The sequence below is a fragment of the Neolamprologus brichardi genome, chromosome 9 (assembly GCF_056152115.1).
Source record: "Neolamprologus brichardi isolate AB-2024 chromosome 9, ASM5615211v1, whole genome shotgun sequence".
Lineage (NCBI taxonomy): Eukaryota > Metazoa > Chordata > Actinopteri > Cichliformes > Cichlidae > Neolamprologus > Neolamprologus brichardi.
Window position 1 is genome coordinate 16041332 of NC_142112.1, and position 24083 is coordinate 16065414.

Genomic DNA, 24083 nt, shown 5'->3' on the forward strand with positions numbered 1-24083 from the left:
GAGCTGGAAGCACAGACTCCATTGTAAATCAGGTAAGGAAGAGAAAAAATGTTTTGTAAAGCAGATGTTTGCAAGAAAAAAGAAATAGATTAAAATTGTATATAAAATCAAAAGAGTCTAACAGCTTTATTAAGGAAAGACAAACCAGTGAACAAAAACGACACAGTAAAAGAGAACGATGAAGAGGAGCGCTACAGAGAAATCCTGGTGTTTTTACCCAAACCTGTAGCTCCTCACAGCAGGATCTCTCTACCAGGGGAGTAGGAAGGGTGTGATCAACAGCCAGGCTGGCTGTCAGTAATTCAGGGTAGTCTGCTCCTCACCTCAGCGTGCTTCACACGAACCAACTCACATCCAGATCTCAGCTTTAGATCTCTACCTTCAAGAGACTCTGTGAAATTGAGTACATCTATTTAGCCTTCAGCACAGGACCTCTGCACACGTCCAAAACACAAGGCACAGGTCACGAACACTGGTTCATGTCCTGCAGGTATGGTCTATGGCTAATGGGAGAGTCCAGTGTTTACAGGTTGGTCTGCCTCAGCCCTCCACGTCTTTCAGCAGAATAAAATATTACTGTTTGTCTGTTTCAGAACATTAGCTGATTACTCCACAGGCTCCACTTACGCTGCGTTTTATGGCCAACAATGAGCCTAAATCACTGCCGTAATGCTGGTGTGATTTAACATAATGATTCTTTTGCTATTTCGCATGCAGCTGAGGTCTACAAGCGTTTTGATGCTTAACAGAAATTGATATGACACCCAGCAGCTATGCTGACTGCTCAACTAAGTCCAAATTACTGCACAGTTGTCTTCGCCTTTTTTTAAAACTCTGAGTGCAAAACCACACCTGTTAGTCATTTAAATGACTGCAAAGCTACAAATCAAACTTTCCTTTGTTAGATATTTCACTGAGCTGTCAAACGGTTCAAAAATATAACTTTATCTGGAGTGTTTTTTCAAAGTTTTTGTCCCCTGTACTCATCTAGCTTGTCCTGACTACTAAGTGGGCAGTGCTTATGCGGGAGATCAAGGCTTCATCATCTCTATAATGAAGAAGATTAAAGCACATATGGTAGAAGACAGTTTGCACCATATACAGTACAAAAGAAAGAGATTAAGCACTGTTCATACGCAGCAAATCCAAACCGAAACACTCAGAACTTCATTAATGGTGGCAGTAAACTGCTGCAAATGTCAAAGCAAACTGCCTGTCAATTTTCAGCAACGCGAACACAACTCGCGCCATGCCTGGCTGCATTCCCTCAGGGTGTACTTTTTTCTTTTTCAGCAGAGGAAAAACAAAGACCATTGTGAGAATATCCACTCGCTAATTTAAAAAGCGAACTAAACAGTGAACATGGCTGACTTGATGACAGCTGTCAGCACGACAAGAGGTATTATCAGGTGGGATTTAAATTGTTGTGCTGGAGGCAGCCAGGCGGTGTCCAGAAGGGATTTGTTTGGGGTGTTTAGTGGCTGTCACTCAAACCTATATCATACTTCTACTAGCCCTTCAAGTAAAAGTTTCTCTTTTGAATATTCATAAAAAAAATTTTTTATCATCCATCAAAACTGCTAAAGAAAACACAAAAACCGTGCTACAACAAAGTCAACACTGGATTGGTGAAAACTAGCCAAAAATAGAGTAAAGTTTAGTTTTCATGTGTACTGTAATTCTTTCAGGTAGCATTTATGGTGGTCACAGAGGGTTAACTAGATTTGTTATGTTAGTTTAACATGTTAAAATAAAAAGGCGACAACTGGGATCCTCTACCTGTAGCACCAAAAAGTGTTGTTTTTAAGTGGAACTAGCAGTTAGAAAGGTGTGCTGCAGCAACGTTTGGACAAAGGGATGAAAAATAAAAACCACTAAGGAGTATGTGAGTAGCTGCGGGGCTGCTGCACACTGCTGGAGTAGCTTCAGTGTGCTGGCAGTGAGTCTAAGGCTCTCCTCTACATCATGCCGCCAAAACAACATTCCCTTATTTGGTGTTTTGATGATGGTTGTGAAGAGCTCTGGAAACCCCAGCATATGGGTTACATCATTTTCACACTTCATAATTCAGCAACTCCTCAAGTCATAAATATAGAACATAAGACAGTCCCACTGTAGGGGTCAAGGGCTCAGATTTTTCCTTTAATAGAAAAAAATAAAAACATTTATTAATTTTTTCCTTTACGTTGTCACTGTTCCATTTTTAACCAGCGTGTTCTGTGTTGGCTTTCTTCACAAAGTTGCAGTAGTACATTCTCAACCATTGGCTGCTGCTTAAGCTTCCCAAATATAAAAGACACATAAAAGTTAGCAACTCGGATGCAAGCATGGAACAAAACGATTTTTTCTGGAATCTTTCATATCATATTTAAAACAAAGCGCTCTGTGTTTAAATGTGTTTTTAATGTTTTCTCTTTACCTTCTTTCACCCTGAGTAGTGTCGGCAGGTCTTATCAGCAAATTATTGCTCATTCACACTACAGTAAGAAAACAAGAGCATCCTGCATGTGCCTGGGTTGCCTGGTGATTGCAGGGATTTTTTTTTTTTTTTTTGCATTTAGGAAAGGATCGCAGTGTTGCAGTGACCACTTTGACTACAAGGTGATTGCACAGTTCACCTGGTGGGAGGCAACCTGTCTGCAAACAATTGCAGCTGGACTTAGAGTGATTGCAATCACTCTCACACAGATGAGTGAAGTTTGTAAATAACTCCTGTCTAATTTATAAATGCAGACAGACTGCCAACATGGACTCAGATGGAGTTGGTCTGTGCAGAAGAGCGAAATTCATTTATAATACGCTTCTTTGTAACAGGATACTTGACTCAAATGTTTTCAATTGATTATATCCTGCCTATATTCCCACATAAAAGCAAGGTTATTTTGCACTTCAATCAACATGATGTAGCAACACACTTCAAAGCGTGTCAAAATGAAGATAGCAGCTGATTGCAGGTGGTCACAGCGCAGGTCCCCATCTTCTATAAAAGTGAAGACAACAAAATAATGATTTTGAAAGCTAAGGCAGACACAACTTCCCTCTCCATAGCCAGTGAAATGTACACCTTCGAATGCACAAATGAAGACTAAATAGGTCCACAAAAAGGTCAAGATTTAGCCTTGATTAACAGTCTGATCTTGTAGCAGTGCAAAGGCAAAGACACCAAAACTCAGACAAGACTGCACTAAATCACATAAAGGCAACATTTCCTGTTAACCAATCACCCCTTTTCTTCAATTAGACAGCTCCTCCTTTTCTCCAGCTATATCCAGACACACCCATTAATCCAGCTGGTAACCCTTAATATAGAAGAAGTCTATATTTAGCAAATGAAAGATTAGTCTAAAAATATTGAAATTAATTGCTGGATAATTTGGTAAATGACTGGCATGACACTGCGTGCTCACTGACCCTGCTGCCTAACAATATAAGAACCTGAAATATCACTATGGGATTAAATTATCTCAGTTCTGCACACACGAAACAAGCTAAAAAGGCGGCCTAACAAGGGTAAGCACTGGTGAGCACCATCAACCATATGCCAGCTTCCACCTCCACTTCCCAGCAGGCACTCCCCTCTTGTTGCCGACCCGTTTGCTGACTGCTGCCAACATTTCACTGGCAGAAATCTTCTGCAAGGCATGCATCCAGTCAGCACAACAGTCTAACACCTTTACTTCAGGAGCCAGTCTCCCCCTTTTTTTCCCCTCTCTGCACTGATCTAAAATAACAGATTAAACAGTATCTATCACACGGACGAGCTGGAATGAAATAAGGTGCTTAGGTTTAAAGTACTTTCATAATTAAAACAACTAGACCTACCTATTACACGCTAATATCCCAAACCGCCACGTGAAGCTGTCCTCGATGCACAATGATTTAACAACCCTACCAGGATTTAACTGCTTTTTTAACTGCTCTCAAGTGCTTTGTCATTGATAATGTATTTCAAATAGCTTCTCGCGCTGAACATATACAGTACATAAAGTCAATATGGCACTCTGCAAGAACTGTCACATTAGAAATAGAGCAGCCCTACAACTTCCAACAAAGAAGATTCAGAGGTGAAATCCAGTAGGCTGGCGCAGCGAGCAGCTTACCCTGTGTTCTTATCTCTTGGCAGAGCAAAGCCGAGTCGCTCAGTGCCACATGGCACCCGGATACACAGTGAGACGCAGCCACACACATCAACAAACACACAAACACACGTTGGCTTTTATGATCTATTCCCCCAAAGCACTTCCGCAGGTTCAAAAGCATCGCTAGCAATAAATCAGGAGCTTGAGCCAGGTTTTGCTTAGTTATATCATTAACATGAGGAGAAAAGCTGTAAATATGGATGTCTTGGTTTTTTGTTTCACCATCAGTTGTGCTTCTTCTTTGTCAGGATCATTTTGATACTTCCTCAACTTAATCATTATTTTATTTCTAGCTCAGACTTAAAACAATGAAGTACTATGATGGATTTAATTTCTCACGACAGCTGCTAAAATTTGGCAACAATAATGCTGCAGAAGAATTCTTGGGCAAAGCTCAAAATACAGGAACCCATACTCACGGCCAATCTTCCATACACTGCCTGATACCAGTCCTGATTATAAATCTAATGTTTGCTGTTTAGGAAATTTGGCATCTAAAATCTAAAATGTAAGCAATATTCTCCTAAGGGTTAACGGCTATTGATACCTTGTCCCCAATAATCAAGCAAAAACTGCTTGGTCTTAAACTGGGTTGGGTTAGACTACTTAAGGATGATAAAATACCAACAACAGAATGTAAAATCCTGTATGGTTATCATGTAATATTTGCTACTTATTGATAAGCACAGTCTGGTGGAATTACATGTATTTGCATGTATTTTTCCAGAAACCAAAAATACTGATAAATTCTTTTTTACACTAAAAGATCAATACACTCTTTCAGTTTTTCATTATGGACCTGAATAGATGCACCACATTATCCACAAATTAATATAGTAGTTATAGTATTAGTAGTATATAGAAGAGAATTAAGAGAATTAAGTCACAACCACAAACCTCCAAATCGCCTGGTGGCACCAGATCGCAGGTACGGCCTGCAGAACATGCATGCCAGAGGGGCGAGTTAGGCTGCCCACCGTTTGGCAGTGCAAAATGTGAAAAAGTAATTATTATTACTAAATATAAAATATCTGGATACATTTCTATAATCATACAATGTAAGTTCTTTACTTATAAAAATGTTACATTTGCTGTTTGTCAAAATTGCAAGATATCTCATGCTGTTCATCATCTGGTTTGTAAACAGGTTCAATTAAATGCTACTTTTCACGCAGTTTATTACACCATAGATTTACTGGTCCAGCCTGTCTGAGATCAATTTGAGCTGTACGTCTCCCATGAGCTATGAGTTTCACAACTCACACACACACAAGAAGTCAAAGGTTCACCAATATCACTTTCATCTGCTGCAAACTATTGTGGTGCAGCTCTAACTCAAGGCAATCCATCAAGCATTTCTGCAAGTGCATATTTATTGTTCACAAACATAATATAATAATAAACGGTAAAACTATATCTCATTTTGTGAGGTAAAATAAGGTTATAAAGTTCTTGTTGTGCTAAATACGAGTTTCAACAGCAACACTTTTACCTCTTGTAGTGGCTGAAACTCTTCATCAGGCAGACAGATTAGAGGTAGTGGCTGAATAGGTTCCAACCTCAATTGCACACCAGAGGGAGTATTTAGAAGAGTGTGTGGGGTGGGCGGGGGTACATTAGGGGAGCTAATTAGGATTATTAGCACGGACGTATTTTATTCAGCTGGGACTAAAACAAATTGCTCAGTCGTTGCAGAGTAAAATTGAAAATGATTTCAGAATTACTGACAGCCAAAGTGCATACTCAATTTTTAGAAAAAGAGGGGGGAAAACAGTGTGAGACACAATGTTGCTACACGCCTGACATGGTGGGAATCAGTGACACTAGTGATGCCATGTGTTAGTCAAAGTGACTGTTATGAAGTCTAGTCAGCAGCTCTAACATGAAAAACAATGATCTTCCAATGAATAAAACATTTTGTGGGACTCCACTAGTGTCGCCCTTAATTAACTTAAACCAACCTCACAATTCATCCACCGTCTGAAATGAGCTGTTGTAACTCCTCTCCCTTTCCAAGTCCAGTTTCTACTGACTGGTTTCCAGTTTTTAAGCTAAGCTAAGCTAACCTATGTAGAGCTGTGGGCGTAAAGCACACAGATATGGGAGGTTTCATTCTTATCTATCATGAAATGTAGAGTTTAATCAAAGTTGTCATTTGGCTCAAGCAGTTTATGAAGACATTGTTCAATTAAAATTCTGTAGCATCAGAAAAGGCACATATGCATGTATGCTAACTCAGTGACGCTATGGTTAGCATACAGTCAGCAATGCAGTAACGTGAGAAGGAAAACAGATCTTGTAACTACATAGAAAAAAAAATATTAATGTACTGAAAACTAATCTGTAATTGTCTACTTCTCAGTATCTTTTTACTCTCTAAAGTGATAATGGTGATGGCAAGCCAGAAAGCCAGCTAATAATACAGGTAGAAGAAAACCCTTGATGAAATCCAAGGGAATTCAGGCAAGGAGGGGTACCGCAGTCATATCAAACACCAATGCGCCCCGCCACTGTGTTTGCAGCTTGGCGTATCGCCCTCGTGTTTACGGTGGGGGAATAATCTGAAGCGGCGCTGACTGTCGTTGAAAGAGAGCCTTCAATATGACAACAATGTGTGTCCCAGAGTAACAGTTAATGGCTGGCACCTCTAACTGAATCATTTCATTTAGAGCCTCTGATGTGCAGACAGAGGGGATGTAAAATGCATTTCCATGCCAAGCCACTCGATCGCTCACTATCCTTGTGAACATAATGAACAGATTACCGTTTGCACCCTTGTCACATCATGCCTCTGTGACAAGTGTCTGACACCTTGAGGGAGATGCTTTGAATGCATGTCCTCGCAATACAGATGGTAAGGCCTGAAAAAAAAAAGTCAGGAAACTAGTTTTGTAGCCACAGGAAATAAAACAACTTGCTAATTAGAGGAGCAATGGACTGAGGCAGACGGTATTGCCTGAGTTTGAGATGGCTTGGGAGATGGATAGGGTGAAATACCAAGTGTCTATATCCCAGCACCCTTAAGCCAAAGTCCTAGAGACAGCACAAGTCTACACCCAATTTACTACTTGCTCTCTCTGTCCTGACTCGGGTTAATAAAATGCTAACCATCTCAATATCCGTGACGACATTTTGCTAACTACGTCCCCTCTAGTTAAATTCAGCCTCTCTTGTCCTTTTCTCTCCCACAGAAATATACTCCTGCCTGGGCTTAATCAGGAGGATTGCTTATTAAGGAAAAGCTCTCGGGTACTTCCTAAATTGGGGAGAGAACAGTCTCGCCAGTGCGATAACTGCAGATTTATGTCAGAATTAGGTGTAAATAGCTGCACTGGTTATTCCCCTTCTTTAATTAAGCAAGCACATTTTCCAGGTCTTTGTCTTGTGCGCTGACCACTCCAGTTCCCTCTGCGGGGCAGATGCTAGCTTACAAAGCAACTCGGTCATGTGTAGGAGAGTGCACAGACAAGCCATTATAATGTGCTCCCAAAAGTTTAAATGGCTAAAAACTCCATGACAGCTCATATAGTTTCTTTTTTGGTATTTTTTGTAATGCTTATATATGTGCTTTTATGGGTCTGATAAGAGAGTTCATAGCCCAGTCGTCACTTCATGTTTCTTACTTTGTTCTCTGTTGTGGTTTCGAACTAGTACTCCAGCCTGATTGAAACTACCAACGGGTAGTTATCCAAAATGATACATGGCGGTAACTGTCAAATTACTTTTCGGAGTCAAATCAAGCTGAGTGCACAAGAAAATAAGGTGAGTGGAATAACACTTTAAAAGACTGCCGACTCGGTACTTTGAAAACAATTCCATCCATTGCTGCTCATCTCTCTGAGTTCTATCTTTATGCTCCGCTCTTAATATATGTTCCAACAACCTTTACACTTTCTCTTAGCTGCGACTGTGCTCACATCAGCCAGGGAGAAATATAACTGAGACGAGCACTGGAAAAATGCTCTTATGCAGTTCATGAGGGGGTACTCATCGTTCAGATTCCGCATTCAATTTCCATCACTGATAGTGTTGCTATTGATCTAGAGTTTGCCCTGTGCTCAGTGCGGGCCAGACATAACAGATTTTATGGTTTGGGATCTGTCACTCAATGTAATCCAGGGGTCTTTTTCAAAGCCTGTCCAGGGTGAAGTGCACCAACTCACATTTCCCTCAAACAAGGAGAATGACACTGTTGGCCTTAAAGCTGTCTGAGAAGAGAGAAATGTTTCATAGGGCGAGTCTAAACAAGCAAGTAGAACTTTGAAAGTGCATAAAATATATCCCCCTTCTTTTTTCTGTGTTAAACAATAATGAATTCTCTTTAATGCATTTTGACTAAATGATGTTATATCAGCCCCTTGTGTTAGCAGATGACTCGGCTTCAATATGCTTTACAACTCCTTATTGCATGTGTTTATACTACAGCTACACTTTGCATGGTTTCTATCCCCATCCATCCATCCATCCATCCATTTCCTTCTTGTATCATAAGAAAATTATTGAGAGTTAAGTTTTCAGAATGAATGAGTGACCTGTATTATTTCAGATGTGCATCTCTTATATTACATTTCCATTAAAATAAACCATGACACCAAATACAGGACATTGCACCTCAATTTCATTTTTGTGTTAACACAGCGAGAAAACGTTAATCCCCATCTTTTCACCAGTCATTAGTCCAATTAGGAATGAAACAGTGTGGTTTACTAAGGTGTGGTGACAGTATGCCCTCCATCAACTCCATCCACCTCCAAATGACTCTGAGACTTGTCCTAATACACAGTAGTGCATTATAGAAAAGATATTACAAGCCAATAAAGGTTAAATAAACACCTACATAACTGAGGATATAACTTTTAGATTGTGCAACTAAACTACAATCAGTGTTGCTATGACGACGCTAATTTGGAACATATACTAATTTGAAACTACTGTTATGGTGTTAGTGCAATGGTAGCATTGAAATTTGGCTGAGGGACAAAATTATGTTGCATATAGGTGGAAATAAATCATTTCTGACATGTTGCAGACATGTTGTGCTGCTTTTTTTAAAACACATATCACTTTGCATTAGTATAGTATACAGCAGCGTACATCCCAAAATAGATAGAAAAGCCTTCTGAAATAGTACGACGTGAACTGCAGTTCAAAATTTAGCAAAGTGTCTGTGCGTACAGACACAAATAGAAGCAAAGTGGCACACACACACACACTAGTCACACAACACAAGGTATTCATTGTGCTGATAAGGGATGGGAGGCCCTGCTGCTTTGAAATGCTGAGTAGAGGAGGGAGCGCGTCTGCCACAACTGTAGGAACATCTGACCCCCCACGACGGGTAAAAATGAGGGATGGGATCACTGGGACTGCTCTATTCAGAACACACCCCCTTATCTGCCGCAATTAACATTAAAACCCCCCCGAACACAGCTAAATGAAAACATGAGTGCCTCAAAATATGAATGCTACCATATGCCATGCTCGTGGCTCTGTAAACTTCTCTCTATCGGCCCGTGCTCGTGAATGCCATTTGTTATTCAGTTCCCAAAGAGGGAAGGGGGATATTTAAAAAATCAGTGTTCAACCAAGTGAGCTCCGAGGGGAAAGCCACACCAGAGGGTCAAAGAGTCATTAAAAGTCAACGAATCTCTGCAGAAGCCAACCACTGTATCTCCATATATATTCTCCGACCCCTCGCGCACAAAGGAGGAGGAAGAACAGGGACGGCTATAGGACAGGAGGGGGGGGTGTGGGGTGGGTGGGTGTTCCAGACCATAATTTTCCTCAACTGATGAACTGTGAAATGCAACAAAAGCCCCCATTACCACAAGAGGGATTTTGAGTCCATGGAGCTATAGGAGAGAAAAGAGGGTTAAAAAAATGCCTTTGTTAAATAAAATACACGGAGAAAGAAAAGAAAAACGTTCCCGTGTAGCAGAAATCAGACTGTGAGGGCCAACATGGTTGGTATATATTATTTGTGAGGTCTCCGGTCCCTAGAGTATGGTGACCACTTAACTGTGAGAAAACGTGATATTTCTGGGTGACTTGTAGTCAATAGCAAGAACTTTTAAAGATATTCAGAGGCTAAATCTGAGCTATGAGAGATCATCCCTTCCTTGACTTATATTCAATAGCAATTTTCTCGGAATATATCATTTCAGTATCTGGAAACCAAAGCTGAACGAGAGGGAAATATAATGTTTTTGCTTCCCGGGATGAAACGTTAGCCCTTTTCCTATTGACTTTGTTTTATACATGTAAGAGAATATGCTCTGATTTGCTCTTTCACAGTCCAACATGTGAGTTCACATTTAAACACTATAACGATCCTTCAGCTTCTCCGAGGCTCCTCGCCGTAGTTTATGGTGAAGGAGGAAATGTTCTGCTTCAAATTTAAAATAAAAAAATCTACAGAAAACCCTGTGGGAGGCTGGAGCCGAGGGGGCCCCCCGTCATCCTGTGATGGCAGTGTAAATGGTAAAGCAACACCGAACGCCTTGACGGAGCCCAGATATACAAGTCATACACTCACACAGCACAACATCACAGAGCAACACCTGATGTTTTCTGCATACCAACTTTTCGCTAACTTCACTTTGCCAAACTTTTTTTTCCCCTCTCTGGGAGTAAACATTTCCTCCTCTTCACACTTTCAAAAAGTCCTCCCATTTCATTCATGTACAACCAAAAGACACAAAAACAAAAATAAACAATGACACATTGTAATGATAGGAGGTGGTGTAATATGCCATTGCTCACATTGATCACTAAACCACACCCCCTCAAGTGTTGCTACATCTGCAAAGTTTTCCATTTTCCCATGACACAGGCTCAGTTTGTAATAATATTTGCAGCTCTGCTACTTAAAATTCTTGGTAAACAAAACAAAGTCTTTCACTTATTGCAGGTGGCCGTTGTTATGCCTGCTGAAAGTAAAAATATTTTCCGCATACCATGAGGTGGTTTACAACGCAGTATCCAGCGGACTCATTAAAATAAAAAAAAACCCATTATTTTCTGTCACATGAATTATTCTGCAGTAGTAGACGCTCATAGTAAACATCGCCAAAGTTTTTGAGTAATGAGTGTGTGTACGTGCAATCCAAACGCTCTGGCTTCTGTTTGCTCTAAACACTCAGTTTCAGATAGCTTTTTTTAATGCTCTTGGCTTTGATGATGTCAACAAGAGCAGATCTCCCTATTATGGTCATGTCATGCTCACAGCTCTGGCTGTGAGCTCAGGAGCCTTGCCCACCTGCTGTTCCCACCTTCTGTTCGTTAGAGGCAGCCAATCAGAAAAATGTGGGCTTAGAGGGAGGAGGAAGAAGCTTATTTTAGATGGAGGATGAACTGAGCAGCTGCACTGAGGGCCAGGATTATTTTCAAGTGTGAATCATGCAAAGCTCCTCTAGCAGAGCTCAAGATCAAAAATATGTTAGTAGAAATGAGGATAATAGGTCCCATTTAATATTTCCAAGTGAATGACTGTGAAACAATCTGAGAGTCTGATCAAAGACTGTATCCATAATCAAACCTGGTGCACCTTCCATTGTGTTTTAGTGTCTGCTAGAAAGTATATATATATATATAAAATATTCACAATGAAAGAATAAAATGATGTTAGTGTTACGGCTGCTACCGATCCTCCAACTTAATCCTCCGCACAGAAAAACTGCAGTTTTGTGAATTAACAACTGTAAACAGTGACACAAAATGATGACTGTGCTTCAAACTATAATAACTTAAAACTAGGTTTGAAAACTCCAAAGATGTTTTTCCATAGCAACTCTGAATTTCTGCTATCAACTGTATCTCCCATTTCAAACAAACTCAGTTTGCAGAACGGCTGGAAATGCACCTCTTCGGGGAATTACAGCATAATAAAATCAACACTAATCCAATTGATTTGGAAATATTACAGAAGGTACTGTTTGTGTTGTATGTGCGGTTTCACTTGGCAACAAACTCAAACAAATGCATAGCACAACAAAGTAAGTGAATTTAGACTCTGTATCCAGTGTGAATACAAGGTTCGCACTGCGGTTAACTGGTTACATCAGAAAATTAGCTGTTCTTATTCTTTTGCTAGCCTGCTGTTTCCTGACTCTAGTAATTGCTACTTACATTAGAGGAAACACACTTTTCTGTTGTGTCTTTGTGTCTGGATCCTTGATCATAGCACAAAGATGATGTGGCAACCATACACTCAAAACTCCACGAATTCATATCAGAAACTGAAATTTAAAACAAAAGTACTGCTATACAAGGCTGAGCCGCAACATGCCCATAACAGGAAGTGGGATTTTCTGCCAACACCTGTTTAATGGACTTCTCTTGAGCCTGGTCTGGGCTGGCTGACAAGCCCATGTTCGTATTGGTGCTCGAAGGCTCGGGAGAAGGGGCGCTTGGAAATAAGAAAATGATAAAAATTCAGCCGGTGCCCGACGCTCATGCAAAGTTTATAGCACAGGATGCGTCGGAGAGAATATGATGAGATCCTCCCCTCACTGCGGTATCTGTAACCTTCACACTGGTCAGCTACAGTGTGGGTGTCTAACAGTTATCTGCTGTCTTAGACAATATTAGATCTATTCTCACCGTGTCGGCAGTTGAATTCATCAAGCTACAAAATTAAAGATTGAAAGGTTCATATTTGGAGAACACGGGGGAAAAGTGTGCAGGCTGTAGGTTTCAACTCATTAAAAATGAACGTTAACACTACATGGCTGACATTATAGAAACCCATCTGTTAGCCTGTATAATAACTAAACAGTTATGTTTACTTAATATCACCCTTTGTAAATAAGGAAGCAGCCAAAAGCAGCTTCTTCATTAGTAAGTCCAATTTGTATTTTTCATTATTTATTTATTTATTTTTTAATTATTGTTGCCAGAGAGTCTGGACCGTGCAGCGATTTTGCACTCTGGTCACAGTGGCGGCTCAAATCCTTAAAAAAGGAAAACAAAATAACTTTCTCACAAAAATAAAATACAGTAAAATTTAAAAAGTCCTGATTTCTCTGCATAATTGGAGAAATGAGCAATTTTGTCTTTTTCTATGCTCAGACAATGTGAAATCACACAAAGCAGAGATGCTGACAGTCCAAAAGCATTAAGAAGGGAACAAAAAGTAGGGAACTAAACAAATAAATGTATTTAACACAGTAGTAGTTTGCTGGTTTGTTTGAGTTATTCTGGGTTTGACTGTTTCAATATACAATTTATGAAATTATATATTCAAATAAATATGTGTTTTGTTAAAAACATGTATGCCAAAGAGTAATCAAGCTGTGTCATTAAAGTTACAGTGTTAAACAGCAGCCTGGCGTTGTTAAAATCAGTGTGCATGACATTATGTTGCTGATAGAATAATTCAGTTTTTTTTTAATAATGAATGACCTCATGTTATGAGTGTAAAATATTTTTATAGTAACTTTTGGAAGCCTGGCCCACTTGTTATGGAGGATATATCGAGTACATACTTACATACATACTTATTAATTTACCTACTGATTATAAAGAGAATTTCATCAATTTTTTTTAGTTGCAGATAAAACAAAAACTAAATTGAAAAAATATCAAATCTGCTGATTTTCAGTTTACAATGCATCAGTTCATCTTATTTCATTAAAGCAATAAATCCAAGCATCAAAATTGATGCAAATGGACTAATTAAAGCACAGTGTATTTAGCAGGCATGTCTGTGGGAATGTGGCTTCAGCTTGTAGCTTGTTGAAATAATAAAGTAAATTTTATGGCTCTTATGTGATGAAAACCGCTCTGCCCATAAAGAAGAGTGTTTGAAGTGTGTCAAGTTAAGAAAAAAAATGGATACGCACTATACCGAGTACAACCTTCGCCTCAACTTGTTTGCTGAGGGTTGATTAGGCTAATTAAATCACAGAAAAGAGACAGAATTCCCTTGAGCGCAGATTAAAATCATCTGTGAAAAATTCTGCTTAAACATCGCCTGCTGGGTAATTATACAAAAATAATAACTCGGGCTTTGTTTGCCACTCCAGATAGCTATCAGTAATCAAACAATGAAACAATAAGCTATGCTGAAAGAATCTGTGGATTATCCACAGATTTTTACTCCTATTAGCTTGTTTTGGCCCATGTCTTGTGCTTTTGTCAAAAAAATGCAATAAATGTTTGCCCCTGTTTGGCAAAGATGAAAGACAATACATAAAGTGGATCACATTGATTTAGTCCTCCAATGTTAAACAGTTCTACTGAATGGAAAAGGTTTTTTATTGGTGTTTAATTGTAACAATGTTCCTGATATCTGACCTTTTTTATACCAATCAGCGCATCTGAAATTCCATCTTTGTGCTTGTTTTTGCAATCTCACCTCACAAAAAAATCCAATATAAACTGTTTATGAGACAGACACAGACAACACTGCAGCCCTGTGAAAAAAGCAGCTGTCTCTTTTCTCTCGATATCATCCTCCTCTAACCCTTGCATTGAGCGTTGCAGTATGAAATGAGACATATTGCTGCTGACAGCGCACTCGTTTTCTCAAGGAAATGTCAACGTGGAGCCCGTTGGCGGAGTGGGATGGTTGAGGCATGGGAGAGTTAAAACGCTTTGGCTGTCTCAAACCTTTAATCGGGATCAGCTTAGGAAGAGGGGAGATTTGTATACCTCTGAGTAAATCTACGGGGGCTCACAACAACCTTGCCTCCCATTCACTGGTTAAAACATCTAGAAAACCTCATCTAAACGGATGACCAAGATGCAACATCGAATAGCAGGTTATTATGGGAAAAAAAGAGTCGTTGTTACAGAAAAATAAAAATAGATTAAAAAAACATTAATCCTGGCAAGGTTCAAGGAAAACGTCTTAAATCTGTAGTAAAATCAAGCAAGAGATGCACAGTACATCTCAGCCAGAGGTTAACTGGAATGTACCATCCTGTCTGGTAAGCACAGGGGTGCAGGTGCTCACTGTCTGCACACTGAAAAATAAAAAGGTACAATATGTCTGTGTTAGGGAGTAACATACTTTAATGACCAAATAATGGAACTATTACCAGTGAAAAAACACTTTAGTAAATTAAAGTTGCAAATGAAAATGTTGACGATTACAAACAAGGCTACATCTAGATATTATTTCTGTATAAAGACGTTATGTAGTATATAACTCATATTATATTTCTCATGTTGTTGCTTCCTTCTCTACTTTTGCATTTCAAAGCCTTCCTAGTACTGTCCATAAGCACAAACAAATACTCCTAAGCAGGTTTTGTTCAAGATAACAAATCAATAAGTATAAAAGCACCAACTACTGACCAATCAATTCTCTTGGAAATTGGCAGCGCCATTTGTAGAAGATCTTGCAGCGCTCGGTGTTCGGATCATGAGGGTCTCTTAGGAGGGCAAGAGTGTTCAGAGAAGGTCTAAACCCTTTGGCTTTCCCTGATGAGCATCAATAAGAAAGCTATAGATTCTCAGCGGAGGGAATTGCCTTTTCATTGTTCTGTAGGCCTTTGTATAGCAATATAATCCTACAACAGAGACTGATTAAAGTACTAAAGTCTTGTATTTTATGTCCTTGCGAGTAAGCCTACTAACCGGGTTGAATTATGTGTTTATATATGCTCTTTTTTTTACTGGGATTTAAACATGTACACAATAAGTCAAACTTTGATTAAAAAAAATAAATATATATCTCGCATATTTGCAGCTTAAGGGGGAAAAAAATAAAATATGACATGCTATAAAATGCTTGATATGGGTATGTTTGCAGGCTTAGAAATGGCAATGGTTAACAAAGTTTACATTTTAAAGCCTATATCAGTTTCTAATGAATTATCCAAATGAGTTGCAACGCCATGTGTGGTATACTGTCCTCTGACACAGCATTACAGTCCTTTGTTTGAGGCTGAAATGGGGGTAAAAAGGCACACACTGCACCACCTCCTAACAATCCCCATAGCTTCCTCATTTAGATGTGATTGGCTATGAAATGTACTGGCCTGCAGGACTCAGGTTTCAGCATTCATCAGCACTTCCTGGTTGTAAATTGATGGCACCGAGAGAAGCATCCAGTACTTGCACGGGAATGCAGAAGGACATCAATGCATGCAAGAGCGTGGTTTCCAAACACGGTTTAATTTATATATGCACACCTACTGAGTAGACTCATTTATGTTTAATGCCACGTGCATCAAAGAAGAACAAAACTGTGCGTTGCGCTGAACGATCATTTTATAGCCCAAAAAGCTCTGCGGCGAGGTAAATGAAACGCTGATTATTCCCTTGAGTGCTCTTGACTGTGATGCGGCGGCTAGACATGGAGGAAACGCAGCTACTTCTCGGTTTAATCGACCTGTACTGGCAAACAAAGACGTGTCTAAATGCAACATAATTACTTCCATTGGTTTTATAAATATGCAGCTTTTTTATGTTTTTGAGGTTTTCCAAATACACAATCATCAAAGTTAATTGTTTTGCGCAAGAACTGGCTTTTTTGGAGATTGCACATTAATTTTGTATGAGCTCAAAGATGCCCTGGTGAACGCTGCACAAACCCGACCATCAGGCTGAGGCTGTGAGAGCCGTCCAGGCTTTTAAAGGCCAGTCTGAGTCTAACTGGAGGGGACCGTGAAAACTCATATGATGGCAGATTCATGTGCCGGAGTTCAGTGAATGCCAGCTTATTGCTAAGGAAAAGGTCACTGGGCTAGAAGGAGAATTAAAAAGTCTTTACTGGGGAGGGTGGTGTGTGTGATGTTGTCTTCCCTTATCTGTGACCCTGGGATGAAGGCCGCAACCCGAGATAACCACGCTCATATAAGCAGCACGCCCTCAAGCTACTGCATCTCTTTCCGTCTCGGTCTCCTCTCGTCAGGCTTCGGTGTCTGTTACCTTCAGCACTCCAGGAAGCAGACACAACGCTTTAAAATACACCCGCCTCTACGAGCGCAAAATCAATTACCAGAGAGATGGAATTCTCCGATAATGCAGCATAATGATAATTGCCCTGGATCTGCCGTGATTTGACTTATGATACAAACCACTATTGGCATCGTAGCAGTGTATTGGCAGCCAGAGTAGCTGAAATATCAATGATAATTGTTCCAATGTTGATTCGGAGCCACGTTACTGCCTGGGGTAAACATAAACCAATTGCACAGAATTGGACTCCATGGTAAGCAGCAGGGGTCATATTTCATTGATGTTTGTGTGATTTGCGATCAGCACAGTGCAGCAAGAGAGAGGAAATGGTTATGTGGGAGCTAACCGCTGCCTGTTTAATTGAAGCACTCCTATCACATCGACTGCCGGAGACACGAGGGCGACAGCGCGGCACAAACTCGCGCTAATTCAATAAGCGATAATCAGACTGTTGTTAAGAGGCTGGCATTAATAATCACAAACTCCCTCTCAGTGAGTCTAGAAATAGAACATAGATCAAAAACGCATGGCTGCTCGTCCAGGATTCAGCCAGTTTATCCACAGCATAGCCGCGGCAGGCCGCACAGATACCACGACGCGCTTCAGACTCAGATGTGGATCGCTCGGAGGTCAGGGAGTCACCCGGAGGGGAAAGAAAAGCAGAGGGTGGCTGCATTTTGACAATGACCTCGCAGATATGGAATCCCATACCCTCTAACTCACTTTGCCTTCAACCAACCTTGGAGTCAGCCAATCACAGGAGTCAGCATTTTCCAAAAGTGCCTCAGAGATGTCGGGCTGAATAATGTGTCCTATGAATAAAACACATTAGCTACAAAACATGCTGAATTATTCACATTTCAGAGCCTCCTTGCCTCCCTACACTCGAGATATTAGTTCTTCAGTCATCATATGCTTCGCACGCGGTCCTCGGAGTCTCTGCCTCCCTCACGTTCACTCCTTCTCACTTCTCCGTTGATCATTCTCACTGCCTTTGTCATCTGTGTTTTGTTAATCCCTCTCTGTTTCTCTGTCTCTCCCCTCAGCTGACTTTCTGCTGATGGCGAGTGTCTATTTATACTCCCAAAGTTACTACTTTTCCTGGAACATCTCACTATTTATCTAAAGAGCTCTTGAAGCCGTTGAGGAGTACATTTGTTCTGAGAGAATCTTTGATGATTTGGTAACACACGGTGGCCCAAAATGGATTCATCATTCAGCGCTAATCTGAGGCGACCAGCTGTGAGCTTCAGAGCTAAAAAGGACCTGAAATAAGGAGGAGGGTGTTTTGCTAATTAAATACTTGACCTAATATGCATCTTTTGCTCATTTCACTTTCAGCTCCATCGGGAATTTGTAATTTTCATGATTGCGATATAATTTGCAGAATCAACACCATCGCTGACACTTGAAAGGGTAAACCAATCAACCAGTCTCTGCTTTGAATTTTGCTTTTTTTAAATCAGTCTGATCCCACAAAACATCCCCATCATTTGCTGGGCAGTTCCTTGTTGAATTTGTTGTGATATTAAATGCTCGTTGGATAATTTTCTAAAATGTGTTTAATTATTTTATTTATTCCGACTCCACTTTAAAGTGTTTTTCGATCATAAAACAGAAAATAAATACAGTAAGAAATCCCGCTGATGCGTACAGTTTTGCCCCGCAGGTCACAGCATTAGAATGTTTATATATGAGAAAACATTTTCCTCACAGAAGAACATCTAACATCTTTTTTCGGAGCTTCCCAAAAAAATAACAAAATAATAATGAGGAATGCTGTGTGACTGATTAATATGTCTGAACACTGCACGGGTAACATTGTGCATATACTACCATGCACCACACTGTTATATTTTTAGTCCACCTGTGCACTATTTCACCCACCCAGAAACTGTTTGAATTTTTAAGCCACTCACTCATCCACAAACATGGGTGCAACAGCAAAGCTGTGCTGGGACGTCTCTTTACTCTGAAAGCAGAACGACTGAGGAAGCTGTATTTCTATATGAGGCTTTTGTGTGTGCAGGGAAAGAGGTGAGCGCTTGTGTTTTCATTGAAAAGTCACATTATACTGTGTTTTCTGCCGTGTCAACAGCACATCACACAGTGTTTGCAGTGCACACCAAGAAGCAGCTCTCTAAACAGCAGAACATGACGTCAATGGGCACAAGCCTCTATTTCTTCAGCCACAGTAAGGTATCTGAGTCACACAGGCTTTTGAAAGTGTCTGTCATGGCTGTGGGGTTGAACAAGCCGAGAAGCAACTTGATACACAGGAACAGATAAGAAAGACGCCTTAGGTTGTCTTTTTTTTTCCCTACTAGGTGTACAACTTAAAAAAAAAGTTTCACTTTTCAGCGTACTCACCAGGGCACAGTACGTCTCTGGAGGGTCTCCACAGGTGATGTTGGGAGGATCTAGAGTCACCTTTAGGTACTGGGTCATATCTGCTGCCTCGGGTTGGCAGGCCATGTAGTCCCAGGTTAAGCCTTCATCTGAATAAACCTGGGACTTGCACACATCGTAATGTCCCCATGCTGCAGCAGGGTAGTGCTGCATGGCTGCCTGGCAAACACCAGTCCACAGTGCCTGCAGCGTCAGCGCAAAGTGGAAACGCATGACTGGCCCTTTCTCAGCTCCTTGTTAAGGAGCCGTATCTCCTTCTGAAGGGTGTACAAACAAGGGATCGCTCTTCGACTTCCACTTACTACGCTTCACTCAAGAAGAGTGAGGAGGCATGCCAAACTCCCTTTCGGTGGAGCACGGGGTTGCTTTACAAGTGTTTTTCAGTACAATTTCTGTCTCTTTCGGGTTTTCGAGGGGCGGTGGATGATTTGAGGGATGGTGAGGCTACCAGCCCATTGAGAAGATAAGACAGGACCGAGGGAGGGAGGAGGATGGTGGAGGAGAGAAGGAAGAGGGGGGAGGCAAGACGGAGATAGCCCTCTGACACGCTGATAGGAAGATGAGTGACGGGTCTCCTCAGCTTGCCTGGCTGTCAATCATGGTACTCGTCCTGTGTGACGATCTGGCACTGCAGAGAAACAGGAGAAGGAGAAGAAGAGGCGGGGTGAATATACCTCACTTATGGGAATAGAATTTGACAGTGAGAGAACATTAGCTGGGGCCACGTCATGAGTAAAAGGTGTACGTGTGAAAAGAAAGTTGGATGGGTGCGAGAAAAGGGTGCCGTGCTGGTGTTGGTTGTCGATCAAAACACAGGAAATCAGTAAGCGAGGCCATCGGGGTAAACTGGATCCTGCTGCTTTCATGCCAAACCCTCATCACACTCAGCGGTATTAAGCCTACAGTGTTACAGCTTTCCCACAACCATTACACTCACCTTACACCTCAGTCAACTCGAACACCATACAATGCATGGGAAAAAAAGGACAAATAGCATGCAGAACATAAAGAAATTTCATGGGTTGTTCATTCATGGAAACCATTCACCTCAGTGCTGCTTTAATCATAAATACTGTACAGTACTCTAAATGGTTAATGGTTTAAGCTAAATGCAAATTTCAGCTTCTCTTTTTGGTTAGCGCCACTTTATATCAGTGCTTTATGGCATAATACAGCAAAAAATCAAGTTACAGCGGGGAAAATGTGCAAAAACCTCACATCTATAAAACACAGACATGCTTGTGCACTTTTGTATTGGTGCATATACATGTGCAAACACACCAAAGTTTATATGAAAACAAAAATACCAATAACTACCAATCGGTTCAGTGTATTTATGCTAAATTTGATCTTACAAATAAAACATTTTGTCCAATGTATCAAGGACTTGTACTGTGTCAGCTGCACAGGGGGATGGAAAAAGTGATATTGTACAGTTGAAATCAATTGTGTAGTGAAAAACCCTGAAGTAGTTCAAAAATAAAAGTTGGCAACATCGGGAGTATTATGATACTTTAACAGCTATCATGAGCACTGGAGTCGATGATCCAACAGGGAGTCATGGGAGGCTTTTATGTCCGTGTTGTCATTAATAATATATAAATATTGTTTTTTTCCAGTTCAAGGGTTTAAGTTCTTGATTAAATGTACTCAAACAGAGATTGATTGATTTGTTTTTTCACTTGGAGGCAATGGTAAGACACATTTTGACTCCCTGATAAAGCTGATGTAACATTTGTAGAAACTGTGAAGGGCGTGAAGGACACAGAGAATAAAGAGGTAATATTATTTATTATCTACCTGATTAATGAAAATCCATTAAAGAACAAACAAAGAGCCCCATCAAATGCTCCATTAAATGCTCCACTATCTTCACCTGGGAGAGCTCTCCTAGTTGTTACAATCGAGCATAGCATCCGGGGGTCCATAAAAAGCTAGCTCGTCCGGCCCACCATCCATCACTATTCAAAGGTTGGTGTAATGTGTGAAGTACACAGAGAAAGTGGGAACATTTTCTTGACAATAGCTGGCTGCACTGCACAAACGAATGAGAATTAAAAATCCACTGAAAAAGGTAAAAGTGACCTTGACCTTGAGCACAATTTGGATGAAGACCCATTGTGTGTAACTCTGATTAAATTCTGATTGGAGCAGCAATTCTTTCAAATTATGGAGAGATGGGCAGACGACAGACATCTCACCACCCTGTAAGCTCGTCTGACTGATGCAGCTGAGTTAGAGGTAAAACGGTAAGCTTTCTAGCTAGTGCTAAGTCTAAGTATACTACTGTATACGTTTTTTTGTTTGTGGAAGTTTATTAGCAGATATTATACCAACTTGTGACTGATCGTTAGAAGCCACCGCAATACAAAAACACTATGGGAAGTTAAAATGTTCTCAGTAAAGGTGCAGCACCTGTGTGTGTGATCAGCAAAGACCTTCAGTGTCTTCCAATAATACCAAACGTCCTATGGCAAGAAGAAAGAGACAAAACTGTTTTCAACATTACAGGTTAGTAATTAATGATGACATGATGAGTCATAGAGCTCCAAAATTCTGTATTCATGACATATCACACTTAATCAAGACAATATCCTCAGCCAGGTAGAAAAGGCTTTGACCCAGAAACAGGGTTGCTAAATCTTTATGTAACAAGTGCATAGATGAAAAGATGAGATGAAGAGATACTCATGAGATTTGTGAGAATGAATCAAAGCAGTGAAATCAAGACAATGAGCGTAAAGACAGTGAAATACTCATGAATACTCCAAATTCCTTTCTATGGGTTTGTCTATGCAACCAGAATATTACAAATAAATGTAACAGTTATCTGATCCATACTGATATAAGCCAAGTGATTAAAGCTGCCTTAAATGAAGGACGGAGTGAACCGTGCTCCACAAAAATGAAGTGGCCACTTTTGATATTGTCCCACATTTCAGCATTACTAGTTCATGACTACTCACAAGTTTAAAAGGAGTCTCGCAGATGGTGGATTGTCCATTGCAGGAGCCACAGTCCTATATCACATACAGTGATTTACTTCACAGCGTCTATAGGATCCATTTATAACTGCCAACCATTGTGGGCTGTGGCCTCGTTTTTTCTTCTGTCTTCAGCCTTCTCTTATTTATTTTTTCCACATACGCCTTTTATTCCCCTTTTTGTGAATTTAGGTTTCTTTTTTACTTATTTAAAACATCTTTGAAGTAAAGATGTCTCCGACCCACATTTATCTTTATATTTCAAAAAGGAAGCCAGATGACCAAGGTCGTAGGTTATGTGAACATTTCCTGCTTCCTGCCTTCAAACAGCAGCCCGACTGAGAGTGATTGATGGAGAGCAGACTTGGAGACTGAAGGCTCCTTCTCTGGTCTCTGTTGTGCTGCTTTTTCACAGTATGTGTGCAGCAACTAAACACAGTTTGTAGTCATGCCTGATCACTTTCACCTAACAGACACTAAATTAGGTCTAAACGATCTCTGATGTTCACTGATGGTGTAGTATTGTTTTAATTGCTACCTTTAATTGCAATTAATGATTAGATTAGATTAGATTAGATTAGATTAGATTAGATTAGATTAGACTAGATTAGATTAGATTAGATTAGATTAGATTAGATTAGACTAGATTAGATTAGATTAGATTAGATTAGATTAGATTAGATTAGATTAGACTAGATTAGATTAGATTAGATTAGATTAGATTAACACAGCCATGTTTAATAAACCCTATTACTATGGGTAAAATTGGATCATGTTATCATACTACAGACACACAAACACACATATAGATACACATATATATTTATTTATTTATTTATTTAGGGAGAAGTTGAATAAAAACTAAAGCTCAGAATTATCATAATGTGCTAAGAAGCAGCTGAGCACAAGCTGTGACAGGATTATAAAAGGAAGTGTAGTGTGAGAGTGTGAGAAAGTCAGTATGTGGAAAAAAAATAACACACTTCTATAGAAGCTGAAGTCACAGTCTACCTGAAGCCTAAAGATGTGTTCAAATGAGTAGATGAGTATAAGCATAATAGAGACGGCGATGAATGCCCAGATGAAGGGAGTCCACTAAGGACAATGTAAAGACATATTTAGTTCTATTTCACATGCAAATGTAGCAATGAGGCTATTTTTATTTGCCTCTTAAAATGTAAATTGGACGCATTGTACCAAAGGAGGGTAGATATGCGATGTTTCTGTGTTTCACACTGTGGCATTTGGAGTCATTTCAATCCGACTGAATGTAAATCATAATTTTTTAGAAACAGTCAAGGTCAGGGGCAAAGACTCAGTAGCATATAAATACACTGTGCAAAGCAGCAGAGGCACAAAGTGGGAAAACATCCATTAATAATGTTGGAAGCCAGATGATATAAGCAGAAAAATCTAGCATATGCAAAGTACCTAAAAACAGGGCAAGATAAGATGAAAAAAACAACTCCAATTGATCACTAAAGCACACATCCTGAGCTTTAGCATTCATTCTAAAAAGAAAAATCCATTAAAAAGAATTAGTGGAAAGAATTTAATTCTGCAGGTAAAATAAGCGAGAAATACAATGTGAAATATAGAGTAAAGTATTGCAGGTCAGTGGGCAGAGGAGGGAGGAAGAGAT

General features: G+C 40.0%; 1 protein-coding gene across 4 annotated transcripts in view; it reads right to left on the minus strand.

The window, feature by feature from the left end:
* Positions 1–24083, minus strand: part of ntng1a (netrin g1a) — a 118569-nt gene that overhangs the window by 84520 nt on the left and 9966 nt on the right. For all 4 annotated transcript variants that reach the window (XM_006806329.3, XM_087846001.1, XM_006806328.3 and 1 more), the window contains exon 2: positions 19419–20085. In XM_006806329.3, the coding sequence (XP_006806392.1) occupies positions 19419–19670 (252 nt within the window). In that variant the 5' untranslated portion in view covers positions 19671–20085. The remainder of the gene's footprint in view (positions 1–19418; positions 20086–24083) is intronic.